Genomic DNA, 16,213 nt, shown 5'->3' on the forward strand with positions numbered 1-16,213 from the left:
CGGTTATACACTACTGTATAATGCTATATAACCAGAAAAATAAGTTAAATTCTTATTTCAAATAATATTTAGTTTTTATAATACATATAATATAATCGAAATAAAAGGACTGATAATTGAAAATAGAAAAAAATACATTATATTGTCGCTTATAAACGGAAGTCGCGATGTGTCGCAATGCTTATCTATAACCAAGTCTCGCGTATAGAAAGAAAGCAAACAAGCACGATTTAAATCATCTCCCGTCTCGTTCACATTGATTACACTTTGGAATTTCAGACGTCACATCGAACGAAATAACTCGAATATAAAGTAAGATGCGTTGATAAAAATTCGATACAAATAAAATTAGACGAATTAAAATAACAAAAGACAAAGCAAGAGTTATCTTTCAGAATAGTCGCGCTTCTACGATCGTTCGTGACAATTCGGGCGACATCGTATGGACAGAGGACGTGCATGTTTCTATTACTCGACAGTTGGCTCCGAATGTGTGGGGAACCATGCAAGAACGGAACGATTTGTGTATGTACGTATATACCTAACACGACATATCTGTGCAACACGTACACATAGAAACGAGCAAATTTTTCTCCTCGGAAATCTAGTCGACGTTAACGTCGGGCTCAAAGCTTTTGTGAAATGTCAAGCACCATACATTATGATGGGTTGAATGTGTTTGGGAAAACTGTCAGATTAATCGCAAAAGATAGAGCACTGTTCGAAAGCAGAAGCAAACCAGTGAGAGGAATAGCACGGACGGGAAAAAGTGGGAGTGAAAGTGGAAAAATTCACTTTTTCGAAATTATAAGGGGAACAAAGGTACGTTCCTAGTGATACGTGAGACTGCTAATGTTTCGCGGAAACGATGGAGCCTGAGGAACCTCTGTTACAAGGTATCCTGCTGTTACCACCGCAGGGAATGTTAGGACAGCTCAAGGTTGGTTAACATTAGCATGGATAAACGTGTATTTCGAATTCTAGTAATCCATTTGGCAAATAAATTCTTTCTATAATTTTATTTATTCTAATCTTTCGATAAGTAAACATATTGATTGATTCAACTATTTATTATTAATGATCGTCATCAAGAAATAACCTATAAAGTTTGGATGATAACATTCCAAATATTTCAATGATGCTAAATCGAGCTTGATACACGTCATTCTTAATTTTATATGATTTTCGAAATACACAAAATCTATATTTTTCTTTTTCATTGAAATTAAAATATTAATATTGAAAGCCAATCGTATTATTTATATTTTTTTACAGAAATCTTGGCATAAAAGATTTTGTCAGCTGTTTAGGACTAGTAACTATGGAATCAAACGGGTTGAAATATATGATAATCAAGAAGAAGCTATAATGCAATCACATGCTCCTCGTATCATCACATTAGATGCATGCATCAAAATTGCACCTAGTAATCAGTCACATGTATTTACTGTAAGTAAATATTTAAAAAGATTTAACAAACAAAATATGAAATGTCTATTTATTTTTGTGTTTATATGTAGGTTGTGACTAAGTCAGGCATTCATTATTTTGGATGTTATTCTGAATCTGATATGACTCATTGGATTACTGCATTTCAGTTAGTAGCATTTAAAGATAGTGTGTCTAATCAGACAATAGAAGAAAATAATGATCTATATTGTACCAGTGGAGAAGGAGTATTTTCTGTTAAAGTTGTAGAAACAGATGCATCTAAACGATGTGGTTTAGAAACTAGAAACTATACACTTATAGTAGCTGCAGTTGATATTAAATTAATGGATGGAGATGTAGTTCTATTCACTTGGCCATATCGATATATTAGGAGATATGGTTACAAGGATGGAAAATTCATTTTTGAAGCAGGAAGAAAATGTGAATCTGGAGAAGGTTCTTTCCGCTTGGAACATAGCAGTCAACAAGAAATTTTTCGTTGTATGTATTCCAAAATGAGATCAATGAAAAAATTAATGAATGAGGAAAGTAATCCAAACATTGAATGCAATGATGCTCAATATCATGCAGCTTTATCAATGGAAGCTGGATCAAGAGCAGCATTACCTCCTTCTCCAAATAGTTCTGCTAATTTAATCGATATTGATTTTTCACCTCAAAATTCTCAAAAACAATCAAGTTCTTCATCTAATTTAGATACTAGTTTATCTTCGAAGCCTTCTTTGCCTGTTGTTAAACCAAAACCTGCGAAACCTCCGCGAAAATATGTTTTTACAGGTATATTAGATAAGAGAAATATAGATCTTGAATCATCAGATTTACCTACGTGCGGAGAATACAAAGCATTAAATCGAGATAATTCACCGGAAATGTCTCAAAAAACAATAGGAAGTTCCATATTAGATGATGAAGAGAGACATCCTTATGATTTAGTAGAAGTAAGAAATGATGCATGGAAAACACATGGTATTGATAATATACATCATACAGAGAGATCAAATTCGTCACATAGTGACAAAGACAAAGAGAATGAAGATGATTTCCAATATGAAACAATGATGCCTATGATTACATCCCAAAGCTCATCAAAAAGTAAATCTAGTATTACAGAGAATTCATTAACAAATAATCCAATGTCGCCGATCAATCATATTCCTAGTAATGAATCTGATTATGATAAATTAGAACATTTTGGTTCCGCAAATTCTAAAATTAATCAAAAAAGTTCATACAAATTTGGAAATTTTAATAATGCATCTCAAAATTCATATTCTACTGCTTCTTTAAATAATACTGCAACTGATACAAATGCTATATGGTCTAATTATGATATTGTTGAAGATATGTCTGCTGTTAGATTGGCAGATGATAGTCACCTTGGATATGGTGTCATTAGAAAAAAAACAAATCATTCTGAGTCTGCATCTACTAGCAGTAATATGGGTCCAAAGCATAAAGTGTTTAATAATAGTGAATATGCAATTGTATCAAAACCAAAAAGGGTATAAAAAATTTAAAATAACTTGATAGTGATTCAAGAACATTATATAAGTTTTTTCTTTCTAGAAGTTTTCATTCTAGAAGTTTTTAACTTTCAAAAATAATAAAAAAATACTAGTCTACAATATGACTAGGATAAGTCCGTTTTTATAGTGCTAAATGAAAAATTAAATGCTTATATTTTATAACTTTATTACAGAAATGAAATAACATTTATTCTGTACAGAATTATTTTAAGAAACACTAGTCTTTTTAATCACTGTCAATTATAATAGAAATAATTATTTTTAAAGATAAAATGATTTTATACATACACATTCTGATAATTTTTAATATATATTAATAAATATTAGAAACATTAGTTTCTAAATAAGACAAAATTATTAAGATTCAATATTGGATTATGAAGATATTAAAATAATTGCAATGAAAAGATATAGTGCCTTATATCATTAAATATAATAAATAAAATCACTAAAAATATAGCTTAATGATAAAATGAAACAAAATTTAAATGTACATGTCATTCCAACATCTGGTGTACTTAGACATCTTTAATATTATTATCATAATTAATTATTCATAGTCCTTTATTAATATTGTTGCAAGCTCAACAACAGAAGTTGTGCCTTCAGAAATATTTAAAATAAACAATGGATAGTTTTTAAATATAGAATTTAAATATGCATGATAAGAAAAAAACATTAAGTCATTCCTTTTGTTTTCAATATTATATATTTTATATTTATATATATATATGTACTATATATATACACATTTATATAAGATTTATAAAAGATTTAATTATATTACATATATTTCACTGTTAAAAAAGACATTTTTTATAAAAGATACATTATTATCTACATGTACATATTAATTGATACAAATATCAATATATTATAATTCTAAAACTTGCCATATAATTTCTACATGTGCCAAGATCTGTCATTTTTATAAATTAAATTTTTATTGATATTAAAATTATATAATACTTGTTTTCATAAAATTATATTTACATTTACATTTAATATATTGAATAAAGAGGCAAGTCTCATGGGATTTATATAAGATCTGAAAAATTTTATTCAAGTATATATTTTTTACTAAATTGTACATATTAGAAGTATTTACATGTAATACACATGAATAATAGAAAAAAATTTTGTTTCTTTTAATGATTATAATTTAAAGGATCAAAAAACTTTTAAATCTTTCAGTGTTAACCAAACTTTGGATATTTTTTTATATATATAACTGTAAGATTAACATAATATAAAAAGCACATATAGTCAACAATAAATTTAGAAGTACACAAACACTGAAATATTTTTTTACCTCTATCTTATCAAAATAAAAATTTCTTTTCTTAAAGAATCTTTATTCTAATTCCTTCGAAGATGTAACCTTTTTATTTTTATTATGTATATCTTCTTGTTCTTCAATTAAACGTTGTTCTCTTTCTTTATTATGTTGTATTAAATCAAATTCTGCTTTAGCAACCACCTCGATGTATCCATCAACATCATTTAGCACTTTTCGAACTGTTTCTCCTTTTGCCGCCAATAACCTTTCAATATTTCGCTTATTTTTTAATTCCTCAAACCATCCAAGATTGTCAGCAATTAAATGGTTATTTTTACAACCATCACAACGAATTATAACTAATCCTTTTTCGTAAGCTAATTTCGATATAATTTTTCCATTTCGAAAATTACACTTTTTACATGTAAACATCACTTTGATTTTAGCTTCAATTTTGCCAAGCACCTTCTTGTTAGCATCTTTGTTAACTTCTTCTTTTTCTAGTGATTCAGAAAGATTGGTTTTCGTTCGAATAAAAATTGAATCACGTAGATCAACATTAAATTTCTCTTTTCGAATCAATGAGATCTGATGTAAATTTGTAAATTTTCTCGTAAGTGTCAGTTGCATTCCGCATCGAATTATTTGTCGCAATGAAAACATAATGTCCTTTCTCTTCTTTTAAATTTTCAAATATATAGTGTCATTTATGGCAATTGAAAATATTTTCTTTATATATTTTTAAATTATAATAATATTAATAACAATTTTTTATCACATGAATTACATTACTTACTATTTTTTTCATTCACGTGTACCATTTATATCGAACTACAATAAAAGGCAAATTCACATGTATGTTATTATTCTCATTGGTCATTTTCAATATTATATAATTTCACATTAATAAATTTAACATGCAAACGCAGGAAAAAAGAAAATTCGATTTTTTTGAAAATTAATATTTTATTTTGATGAAAATTCACTCTATACATTATTTTTTTACTACATTTAAAAATCGATTCTCCAGAAATACATTAGTTATTCAACAAGTATGAAAAAGCCTAAATTATAATATATGATAAATACAAATGATAGAAAATGAATTAGTAAATATATTTTTTTTCTTCTATTTTTTTCTTTTTTTTAAAATAAATTATATTGAGGATTCCTTATATTGAGGATAACAAGAAAAAGTTCATTTTTTAAATGACTAATATTATTGGAATTATTAGTTTTGATCTTATACTAGTTTCTTAGCTTCAAAGAAACTTTTCAAATGTCTCATTTGCCATGTACCCATAATCAATACAATCACAGTTTGTATTAGAGACCACCAGAATACACGGCGATGTGTACTTTCAGATGTTTGCCTGAAACGTTCTTCTCGATACTGTAAACAAAGAATATAAAATTATAATCCAAATTTTTAACAAAAAAATGAAAAAGTAAATAAATGAGATTTAACCCTCTGATAATTTTGTTCCTTTGTTATTTGTTCCACTTGATCAAGAAGTTGATGTATCCTTAATTGTAGTTCAGTAAATTTTTCTTTGTGAGCTGTATTAGAATAATCAATAGCATGTTCACCAACTTGAATGTCCAAATGCACTCTCTATATAATGTAATAAACTCAATTACAATAAACAGTATAAATAATTATTGCTTTACATTATTAGAATAAAAGTCTTACTAATTGAGCACCACTGAACCAAGAACTAGTGTTAGAATATAAGCAAATTATATGCTCTCCAGGCATGAAAGAAGTGAAAGAAAATCTTCCTTCTGAACTATACACTCTGGAAAGAATCGTTTTATCATCTGGATCTCGAACTTGCACGTGCATTCCCATTCCCGGGCTGCTCGGAGCGAATCCACCGGTTCTTGGATCATATAATTCAACTTTGTAATTTACTATATAAAGAAAAATAAAAATTTTTAATAAAAGTCATATCATTGACACGTAATTGACATTATTTTTTACTAACAAATATATTTAACATACCTAAAACAGTTGTTTCATCTGGAATATCTTCCATGAAACACTTTCGTTCAGTTTCAGCAATGTGAAAATAGAGTCCTGTACCATATTCGAGAATACACAATAATACTAGAAATATACCGTATTTTAACATGATTTTTTATGAGCAGTGCTTTTAATAGCACAGCAAAACTTAAATTACGAAAGAAATTCTACGTGAAACTAAATAGGGCACACGTCACCTTCGAAAATAACAGTGAAGTTCACGTATGCGGCGCTACTGCGCGTTATCGATATTGACTCTCGATAATCGAAAGCTAAAAAGATTTAGTAAAATAAAAAACAAGAAATGGACGTTACATTATTAGCTTTTTTCGCTGTTTTAATCATTGTATTGATTCTCATTTGTACAGTGTTTTTAAGACAAAAATCCGGTACGTTTTCACTCATGAAAAACTTTTTTGTTATTATTAAAATATATCTTTCCTTACAATTAAATATATTCCTAACCTTTAATTTTGTTATGAAACAGATGTTTTATTAATTTTCATAAATATTGAATTAATTGTATGTACATTTCATAAAATATACAATTAAAATAAAATATACAAATTTAATTAATTATTACGTCTTTATATTTAATATTCAAACTAACAAAACATAAAAATTTTGTTATTTCGATGTTATAGCTGCACGAAAAAAACAAACGAATGTAGAAAGAGCTGCACAAGGTAGACCAATAAGACGAGCAGCAGGTCAAAGGAATGCTAGACGTCGTATGCAAGCAACTTCTAGTCAACAAATTGAAGAAGATGATAATGGATCTGGAAATGAAGCAAATGATGAGGCAGATGAAAAGCCATCCACTCCTGATTTCAAAATGGGTGCAAAAAAGAGAGCAAAATTAGCAGCTAAATCAGAAAAGAAAGCTCAAAGAGAAGCTGCTGAAAGAGAAAGAGAAGAGCGTAAAAAAAGAGAACAACTTCTCCAAGAAGAAAGGGATAAACAATATGAAAAAGAACGAGCAGAAGAAGTAAAACAAGAAGAAGCAGAAAGAAAAGCCAGAGAGGAAAAAGAAAAAAGAGAATATGAAGAATATTTGAAAATGAAAGAAGCATTTAGTGTAGAAGAAGAAGGATATGATCAGGAGATTAAAGAAGATGAAGAAAATCTATTAGAACAGTTTCTTCAATATATTAAACAAAACAAAGTGGTGGTTCTTGAAGATTTGGCTGCATATTTTAGTTTAAAAACAGCAAGTGTAATAGAAAGGATTCAAGAGCTTCAAGCAACTGGAAGTTTAACTGGAGTTATTGATGACAGAGGAAAATTTATTTATATTTCTCAGGAAGAACTTGAAGCTGTAGCAAAATTTGTCAGACAACGTGGTAGAATCAGTATCACTGAATTAGCTGAAAATTCAAACCGCTTGATTAATCTAAATCCAGGAAAACAAAGTATGGTGGAAGCTAGATGAATTATATTATATGATTTTATGTTATAGGAGTCTCATATGAGAATATTTTAATAAATTTATATGTTATTTTATATATAAAAAACAAAATTTTTATATACAAAAACAAAATTTTATTTATATCTTATAAATTTTATATTTTATTTAATTGTAAATAATATCTTTTTAAAATATACGTCTTATTATCTTTAATTTCTATGATAAATTAATAATAAAATGATAATAAATCAAAACAAATCTAATATATAATGCATAGAATATAATATATAATGCATTTTTTGCCATATCTCAAGAGAAAATCTTCTTGCTCCCCTTCCCTAGCATTTTAGCGTTATTTTGAACGATTCGGCTCAGAATAAGATCACAACATTAGTAATTTGGTTTAAACAATTAATTATTACACATTATAGTTTTAAAACAGAAATGATAAAAATATGTTCAATAACAATCAGTTATGTTCTATATTTTGTTCATAATTGTATATCAAGAACAGATGAAGAAGAAAGCAAATAGTGGGAAAAGGATAAAGATAGATTAAAATTATTGATATCAGCGCCATCTTCAGAGTGCCGCAAATGAAACACAAAAAAGAGGATAGAAAATAATAAAAAAAAAGGATAGAGATAGAAAAGAATTGACTCTCAGCGCCATCTCTTGAAACTCAAAGAAACTTTTTCAAGGAAATATTTTTCTGAAATCATTCAAGAGATGGCGTTAATCCTAAATTCTTATTCTATTCTTTATCCTCCTTTAAAGAGATGTCTTTAATATTCAAGAGATGGTGCTAAATGTTAATTCTTGCACTATCTCTATCCTTTTTCTAATATTTTCTATCCTTTCTTTCTGAGTTTCATTTACGGCACTCTGAAGATGGCGCTGATTTCAATATTTTTATACTATCTTTGTCCTTCTTCTACTATTTGCTCTCTTTGTTTATCTTCTATTTATTTTGTAAAATTTATATGTTCAAGCGACAGCTTCAATATTTGATTAATTTTATAATCTCTTTTATAATTAATTAAAAATCAATAAATTTTATTCGATGCATGTTATATGTATCTATTTTTGTCATATACATATATATTTTTATATTTTTATATATTGTAAAAAATATATATATTTTATGTATATATAAATTTTTTTCTATATATTATAAGGAACATATATTTATAATATCATAAATTGATATTACTTTTATTGTTATAATAAAAAATATAAAGTGAAATTTTTAATTTATCGATAATTCAATTTATCAATAATATTATTAATAATATTAAAATTTATCTGAGATTCGTAACAATTAAAATATCACTAAATATAATTTAATATACAAGTATAATGCTTGAAAATATTTATGAAAAAATGTATTAAAGAAATTATTTTCAAAAATTTCACAAACTTATATAATTGAATATAATTCCTGTACTTATTATTCTAAATCATTAAAAATATATTATTCAAGATCGGTATTTCAAAACATGAGATATAAAGTTTCATTAAATGTTTTGTTTATCCTATATCTGGCCGATGTTAATCATCATCGGCATCAATATAAAAGATAGATAAAATAAAACATTAGAAAATATTTTTTAATGATTCATGCCATCGATTTCTCTTCGAAAATCTATCGAAATGATATTTCATCGAGATTATAATGTTCACAATATAAAACAATACATAAATCAAAACGTAAAAATCTATCGTCAAATATCGAATTAAAATAAAAACGCTTAAAACTTTCCAAGCATTTTTTCATTGATATTTTTTATCGAGAGTTTCGGTGGTTTTAAAACAACCATCTGATGAAATCAAGGATTGATGTTGCATCAGATTCTAGTTTGCATGTAGATGCAAGTTAAGTATGTTATTCCTGAATGAATAATGTATCGTTGAAATGGGTGTTGGCGATGATTTTACCACTAAATTCTACATTTATGATCTATTTTACATCGAATAAAAAAATATTCCATAATTAATTCTAACTTACGGAGAACTGGAACCGATTTTCAGGAAATATTTCAATCTTAAAAAAAAAAAAATCGATGCACAATTGATTTATGAAATAGACGAGTGACGACACTTTACGACTATTAAGTGTCTCATTTTTTACCCTAAAGTTCAGCAGCCATGACTTCCGAAATTTTCTAGATTCAAAAAGAACGTGCAGGTTATTTTAGGATGAATGATAATAGTTCCAGCGTATATACTAGATTCTACAATGAAATTTTCTTCTCCAAAGAAAATCCAAAAGAGAATTATAAATACGTTACGATTTATTTGCTCAAATTTTTTTATATCACATATAATACAAAAAAAAAAAAAATATTACAAAATTCTACAAAAATCTTACAAAATTCTAATATTTTTTATTACAAAGTGTTACACTTTTAATACATACATTTCCGTGTAAATGTGAAAATTGAAAATTGAAATTGAAAATTGAAATTTATTAGAATTTATTAGAATAAGATTTTCCTGTATGAATAATAATCGAGATCTTTGTTAACTTATGCACATTGCTTATAATATTAATCAAAATCGATCGATTTCAAAACCGATTTTGAAAACAATTCTATCGTTTACGATTTGAATCGATCAACATCTCCCCACTCGATGTTTGATACGCGAAGAAGGGGGCACGCGGAGACTATGTAAGCGGCCACGGAATCGCAAGAGAACCTGTAGTCTTCTTGAGAACATCGTGTCGACGTCTATGATCTGAGGAATTCTTTGTCCAATCGAATTAGAAAAAAAAAAAGAAGAAGAAAAAGGAAAAAGTGAATCGGTTCGAAATTGATTTGAAGCAAATTCGAATTAAAAAGACAACCGTGGTAATATTTTCTAGTAATCGAGAAGACCTATGTGTCGATGAGGTGCAAGATTTTGGATTGTCAAGGAAATTCTCCGACATTCTTACCCAGTGTTAGGTAAGCATAGAATCATGAGAACAGGTTTTACACCTCGATCTTCTAGCACGTCACATTTCAATTCTTGTTTTTAAATTGCGTAGAACATTTATTTGTTTCGAGTCTATGATGATGTGGAATACACACAGAGGATTGTTGAAAAAAAATCTTGAAACCTGTTTGCATTCTTTTTTTTATTATTACGATTGCAGATAAATTTTTTTATTACGATCTCTTGTAGAAGAATGTTTGAAGAATTTTAATAAATTAATAAATTATACATTTATAGAATAGTTTAACGAATTTTTGAAAATTTCTGAATATTATTAATGACTTTTATTATTATTTTTTTTGCAGGCTTGCTAAAAATCTTCGAACTCGCAAAGGGAGTCGATGTGGTAACGCTGGAAATCGTCTAGAATTATTAGTTTTGGTTCATTTGCATCACGTACCATAAAGTAAGTACTATTTTCTACATAAGAAAAAAAACTAGGAAAAAAAAATAATATAATAATTAATACTTTATAAATCAATGTTATTCAGATAAAAAAAAAGATCAGTGAATCTGATAGTGTCAGAAATTAAAGTGGAAGTGCTGCGTATCGGTTTTAATTGGCTTAAAATCGATAGAAGCTGGTAGAAGAAAGGTAGAACAATTTTCATTTTAAAAAGGAAGCGAAAAGAGTCAAAATGGTTCACACCGATATTCTCATCAAAGGGCCTTACGAAGATACGAGGTATGCTAGAAATTTTCTTATATTTTAAATATCTTAATGTTTTAAATATTTTAATCCTTTGCTCTATAAAGTCACATCTGATGACAGCAATATTATTCTTCTTTACTTTTGAACCACCTCTAACACTTTATGTACTTAAAATAAATCAAAACGAGAAAAGATAAAATTAGAATTGACTCAGAATAAACAATTATAGCGCAACAGTTAAACTTCTTAGTTATGCTTTATATATATATATATATAATAAACATTCTTCTTTTTTTTTTTTTTTTTAATTTTTATATGCGTAGAAAGAACAAAAATGCATCGTCAGCACACCAACAGCGACCTCAACAATCGCAGAACAAGAATGACAAGTATGGCTCTTGGGGTCCAGTGTATAAGAACAAACAAAACTTTATCGACATGCATATTTGCTGATTACTATGAGGTATAACTTGAAAGATCGTATTGAAGATAATGAATAACGAATAAAAAAATTTTATATATTACTTGCATCACTTTATCACTTTAATTTCGACACCAAAGATTTCTTTGTTAAATTGATTAATTAGTAACAATAAAAATGAATAGAAGCAATTAGAAGACAAAAGATTGATTATTCTTTAACCGATTATTCAAAACAATTTCCACTTGAAGAGGAAAAAATGCTAATAATCTTTGAAGCTTCGAAAACAGACGGATGAAAAAACTATATCACTAGTTCCGCCGGATATGCAACTCACGAGAAGACAAAGGACTTGGAAAAAATAACTGACGATTAGGTTAGGAATCTAAGAATATAAATACATCGAATACAATTTTCATCCATTTCGTTTTTCATTCACTATGGGATCAATTAAATTTAATTAAATAAATTCTTCATATTTCTATTCATGAAACATAATATCTCAGAACGTTTAAATGAATTCTTCCGTCATAATCAGACTACAACTTACAATACACTCTTCTTTATTCCAACTCGATTTGAATAGAAAAATCTAAAAATTTCTTTAAAAAATTACCACATAAAAGAGAATATGCAGAAGAAAGAAGATATCAAAAGATTCCAATTTCAAATATATTTAAAGTTAAATCGTTATAAATAAAATAAACATTTCGATCATCTTCAAAAATTCTCTCAAAACTCTTTTACAATACAATCTTTATTTCGATTCCACGTATCGAATCAACTCTTCGAATAAAACTGTTTCGTTCACCTGGAAAATCAGCCTGGAAATCGACCAAAAACGGGTGAAATAAGATTTGGAGAGGAAGATCGATCGGGGATCCCCTCGGTTTCCACCCCGTCGAGTCGAGGAAATAGTAGGGGAAAGCCGGGCTGGTGGGGAAACGAGCGAGGAAGAGAAAAAAAAGCTTCTGGACAAACGAGAGAGCTTTGCCGTGGCTCGGATAGAACGGGGGCAACGTGGTGCAGTCGTTGAGAACGCGTCGTCAGGTTCGGTGTTCCTCTGAATGGAGGGTGACGGGGGTGGAACGGTTCGTCGCTCGAGAATTCACGTTCGACACAACGTCTATCTCGTTCCTAATATTTATCCTGATAATAATTAAACACGCTTAAACGCTTTCGTCCTTCCGACGAAATCGAAGGACGTGGCAATTTTTTTTTTTTTTTTTTTTTTTTTTAATCAACGCGATTAGAGGGATTCGATCGAGAGTGAAAGAGGAGGAGGAGGAGGAGGAGGACGAAAGAAGAGGAGAAAGAAGGAAAGTGGCGTTGCTCCGTGGAACGCGAGAGATAACCCGAGAGTCGACGTCCCGACGCTGCTGCTATTTCGAGGCTGAAACACACCGGTAAGCTTTTGTGTCCCACAGTCTCCACCGCCGACCAGTCTCTTTTTCGTTGGCGGATTTAAGGTGCATAACTGGCGAGCTTCCGCACGTTCGATCACGGCTTGTACACATGGAAAAAAGGGGAATGCGTTGAAGGGTCCTTTTTTTCGAGATTCCAAGCTGGACCGCGTTCTCGACGTGCCTTTAACTCGACAGACAGTTTCTCCCCGTTGGCTAAAATCGTTCGTCCTTCCAAGGGGAATCCGGTCTCCTTGCTCCCGTCCGATCTTTTTTACGCCAACGCGAAACAATCTCGATGGGATCTGTTCCCCTTCCTGTTATGCGTTAACTCGTTGTTAAACATCAAAGACGTACGATCGATCCGTTTGTTTTCATTCAAAGCACGACTGGAAGATTCTATTCTCAGAGCGTATCGCTCTCCAACCAAGCTTCGATCAAGCTTCGATCAGCTGACAGGTTTTGATTCGTTCCATCGATCGTTATACGTATCTTCTATTGGAGGAAACTTGTGGGATCCATTTTATTCGTTCGCATTTTTCGTTCCACAAAATTTGCCCGATCGAGTTTCTTTTCATTTTTTCATCTATATACGATTCCCCTATTTATTCTTTCACTGGAAGATAAAAAAAAAATCAAAATTTCTGCTATCCATATTTCCTAGATGCTATCCTATTTCCATAGATATCTAACGAGATCTTCTTGTGGGTTCCACTTAATACAAGTTTTTTTCTTTTTTTTTTTCTTCTTCTTCTTCTTCTTCACTTTTTCCTCCGTGCACAGGGAGAATTCTTTCACGCGTTTTATAACACGCGAACGTGATATCGGGCAACGCGATTGGGCCTCGAGGGAGCGTGGAGAGCGGAAATAGAGCTTCCTCTACGACGCGATGATCCCTCGTTGGAGCAAAGTCCCTTTTGCGTGGCGAAGGGCGGCCGCCACGTCTGAATCCCTCCCTCTCCCCTCGTTCTGTCGATGCTAATGCTCGTTGCATCCGTAGGTACAACGGCATCGGGGTGCTATTTTTGTCGGCTGCCTACAGTTACTAGTAGGCACCCTCTTGCGAGCAGCCGGAGGCCGGGACTCGATACCCTCGATTCTCGGCGCGGGCGCGTGCCAACGCTCGTTCATCCGGGTCATTAGACGTCTCCTACCTCTCTGTCCTCCTGGCCAAAAATGATGGACGAGTCGAATATGAATACTCGAAGTGTGAAGTGAAGAAAAATCACGGCGAGAAATCCGGGACGATGATCGTAGGAATGCTTTTCATTCGAGTCGGAAGATAATTATTTTAGAATTTAAGAGAATTGTAAGAAATATTGCGAAGTCTTGATTCGATGAGAATATTTTTCTTTTAAATCGAAAGTCTAAGTGTTCGACTAAGTGGTTTTATTTTAGAGATAACGAGGTGGAAGGAAAATGGAATAAATATAATTTTGTATTATATTACACGATCCTTTTAAAAGATCCTGTATTCAGGATCAATTTAACAAGCTAGAAACATTTTAACAAGCTAGACAATCGATCAGATTGCCCTACAGTGCTTGGTGTAAGTAGGTTTGACAATTTCATAGACAGAGGCGCACGTGTCTGTCATCCTGCAGCCGCGCGTGCCCCGCATTAACGTCTAGCATAGATGAGTCTCGAAAATAAGGGGTCGAGGGAATGCATCAAGTGAAAAAGAGAATCAGAGGAAAAACCTACGAACATCTGAACATCTGAAAATGGGGGAGATATCCGAACCGGCATTCGATCTATATTTGTTCCTCGAAAACAGGATGGAATGGAATTCAATAAATAGTCGTCTATGGATCGAAAACATCCTAATCAAACGATTTCAACCGATTTCGTCGCGAATTCAGAGAAAAAATTCCTGTGAAAATAAAATTTCGTTCTTCTAAAGCAGAACGAAGTAGATCCGATCGAACCGATTCGTTGCAATAATCTCCAAATGATGAAGGTATCTGGACCAGCATATTTCGTTCTATATTTGTTTCTCGAAAGCAGAATGGAATGGAAGTCGATAGATCGAAGACGACTCGATCGGATCGAGTCTCGAACCGATTTATCCCGGTAAGAAATTCGATCTTGGAGTTAGGAAAGGCTAAATATAACCAGGAAGTAAGGTCGGTAGCGATTTACGTATGTTCTCGTCACCTTCTGGGCCCAGCACGCGCATAAACCACGTGCAAGTAGGGTTAAGCCCCTGACAGAAGTTCCGACCGCGTTATTGCATTAGCCCCGAGGGCACGTGCGTGCGTGGGTGCGAAGGGCAGAGAATTAGTAAGTGGCGTTCGAGGCGTGAAGGGTGTCGTTGAGGTGCGTGCTCTGCCAAGTTCGTTCAACTCGAGAGGGTCGGGAGAGCATCGAGAGCAGGCTGAAAGGCTCGCCGCCTTGGCGGTCGAAAAGCTTGGAAATTTATCTCTGAGCTTTATAAATCTAAAGAGTCTAAAGAGTCGCGCTTGCGCTCTCTTTCCACGGCAATCTTGAGAGATGTTTCTGGAAGAGATTTTTTTGGAGTAATCGTTTTTTTTTTTTGAAATGAAATTTTTTGAAAAGAAAGAAAGTAAAGGTTACGTAAGTAACCTTTGTTCGCATCATGTACGTTCCACGTTTTCGAAATCTTCGTTAATGAAATGCAACGAACGATGATACGATTCCCAAGGGGACGAAGCAAACGCGTCTCGTGAGAACTCATTGACAGGATCTGGAGCGAAACAGACGCAAACGATGCATCCTGTCGTTAACGTTGCCAGTCGCGCATCAATTACAACAATCGCGTGCGATCGCACGAATTATTTCGTTTCCACCGGCTGTATCATTCCCTCCGGCATTCGTGTTTATACGAATAACGTATCAGAGTCTCGGTTCTCGTATCTTTTTTCTCCGGCCAGGAATGGATGACGTTATCGGGGGATCGCTTCCGGTGATTTAATTATAGCAACAAATCCCTATGCACGCGTATGCCAAAGGTCGTTGGTAAATATGGCAAAGGAAGGTTTCAAGAATTTCCGCAATTTCTTTTTTCTTTTTCTTTTTTTTTTTTTTTTCTTTTAATTTATTCTCC

General features: G+C 31.4%; 5 protein-coding genes across 8 annotated transcripts in view; 3 read left to right on the forward strand and 2 right to left on the reverse strand.

Moving 5' to 3' along the window:
- Window positions 1–5: 5 nt before the first annotated feature.
- LOC122713688 lies at window positions 6–5,049 on the reverse strand. Of its 3 annotated transcripts, none has more exons than XM_043934379.1 (2): window positions 4,291–5,049; window positions 6–23 (listed from the first exon to the last, which is right to left on the reverse strand). In XM_043934379.1, exon 1 carries the CDS (start codon window positions 4,918–4,920, stop codon window positions 4,333–4,335), a length of 588 nt encoding a protein of 195 aa, XP_043790314.1. In that variant the 5' UTR covers window positions 4,921–5,049; the 3' UTR covers window positions 6–23; window positions 4,291–4,332. The 3 variants fall into 3 exon arrangements, with proteins under 3 accessions (XP_043790314.1, XP_043790311.1, XP_043790312.1); XM_043934376.1 differs by lacking the exon at window positions 6–23 and adding an exon at window positions 3,870–4,026; XM_043934377.1 differs by lacking the exon at window positions 6–23 and adding an exon at window positions 4,035–4,209.
- Window positions 253–3,278, forward strand: LOC122713687. The gene is made up of 3 exons (XM_043934375.1): window positions 253–940; window positions 1,276–1,449; window positions 1,521–3,278. Exons 1-3 carry the CDS (start codon window positions 869–871, stop codon window positions 2,958–2,960), a joined length of 1,686 nt encoding a protein of 561 aa, XP_043790310.1. The 5' UTR covers window positions 253–868; the 3' UTR covers window positions 2,961–3,278.
- Window positions 5,050–5,203: 154 nt separating the features above from the next.
- LOC122713729 (transmembrane emp24 domain-containing protein eca) lies at window positions 5,204–6,497 on the reverse strand. Its single transcript, XM_043934453.1, has 4 exons — window positions 6,263–6,497; window positions 5,951–6,171; window positions 5,726–5,872; window positions 5,204–5,650 (listed from the first exon to the last, which is right to left on the reverse strand). Exons 1-4 carry the CDS (start codon window positions 6,390–6,392, stop codon window positions 5,501–5,503), a joined length of 648 nt encoding a protein of 215 aa, XP_043790388.1. The 5' UTR covers window positions 6,393–6,497; the 3' UTR covers window positions 5,204–5,500.
- A 16-nt stretch (window positions 6,498–6,513) lies between these two features.
- LOC122713727 (DDRGK domain-containing protein 1-like) lies at window positions 6,514–7,834 on the forward strand. Its single transcript, XM_043934452.1, has 2 exons — window positions 6,514–6,672; window positions 6,928–7,834. The coding sequence occupies exons 1-2, from the start codon at window positions 6,588–6,590 to the stop codon at window positions 7,713–7,715; spliced, it is 873 nt and encodes a 290-aa protein (XP_043790387.1). The 5' UTR covers window positions 6,514–6,587; the 3' UTR covers window positions 7,716–7,834.
- Window positions 7,835–11,161: 3,327 nt separating this feature from the next.
- LOC122713922 (protein TANC2) overlaps window positions 11,162–16,213 on the forward strand; it is a 46,107-nt gene continuing 41,055 nt past the window's right edge. Inside the window, exons 1-3 of one of the 2 annotated variants that reach the window (XR_006346540.1) lie at window positions 11,162–11,355; window positions 11,646–13,149; window positions 14,147–14,597. The gene's annotated coding sequence lies outside the window, so the exon portion shown is untranslated. Of the gene's footprint in view, window positions 11,356–11,645; window positions 13,150–14,146; window positions 14,598–16,213 lie in introns of those variants that run through there. The other variant, XM_043934757.1, reaches the window with a different exon arrangement.

Source organism: Apis laboriosa, unplaced genomic scaffold (assembly GCF_014066325.1).
Source record: "Apis laboriosa isolate Shangri-la unplaced genomic scaffold, ASM1406632v1 scaffold26_cov146, whole genome shotgun sequence".
NCBI classification, from domain to species: domain Eukaryota; kingdom Metazoa; phylum Arthropoda; class Insecta; order Hymenoptera; family Apidae; genus Apis; species Apis laboriosa.

Bases quoted from the DNA above. Each gene is read 5' to 3' on its own strand.
- LOC122713687 (XM_043934375.1), top strand. From the start codon at position 869: ATGGAGCCTGAGGAACCTCTGTTACAAGGTATCCTGCTGTTACCACCG. The intron at 941-1,275 runs GTTGGTTAACAT...ATTTTTTTACAG, and splicing joins GAATGTTAGGACAGCTCAAG to AAATCTTGGCATAAAAGATT. The intron at 1,450-1,520 runs GTAAGTAAATAT...GTTTATATGTAG, and splicing joins ATCAGTCACATGTATTTACT to GTTGTGACTAAGTCAGGCAT.
- LOC122713727 (XM_043934452.1), top strand. From the start codon at position 6,588: ATGGACGTTACATTATTAGCTTTTTTCGCTGTTTTAATCATTGTATTG. The intron at 6,673-6,927 runs GTACGTTTTCAC...TCGATGTTATAG, and splicing joins GTTTTTAAGACAAAAATCCG to CTGCACGAAAAAAACAAACG.
- LOC122713729 (XM_043934453.1), bottom strand. From the start codon at position 6,392: ATGTTAAAATACGGTATATTTCTAGTATTATTGTGTATTCTCGAATAT. The intron at 6,172-6,262 runs GTATGTTAAATA...TTCTTTATATAG, and splicing joins AGATGAAACAACTGTTTTAG to TAAATTACAAAGTTGAATTA. The intron at 5,873-5,950 runs GTAAGACTTTTA...TACATTATATAG, and splicing joins GGTTCAGTGGTGCTCAATTA to AGAGTGCATTTGGACATTCA.
- LOC122713688 (XM_043934379.1), bottom strand. From the start codon at position 4,920: ATGTTTTCATTGCGACAAATAATTCGATGCGGAATGCAACTGACACTT.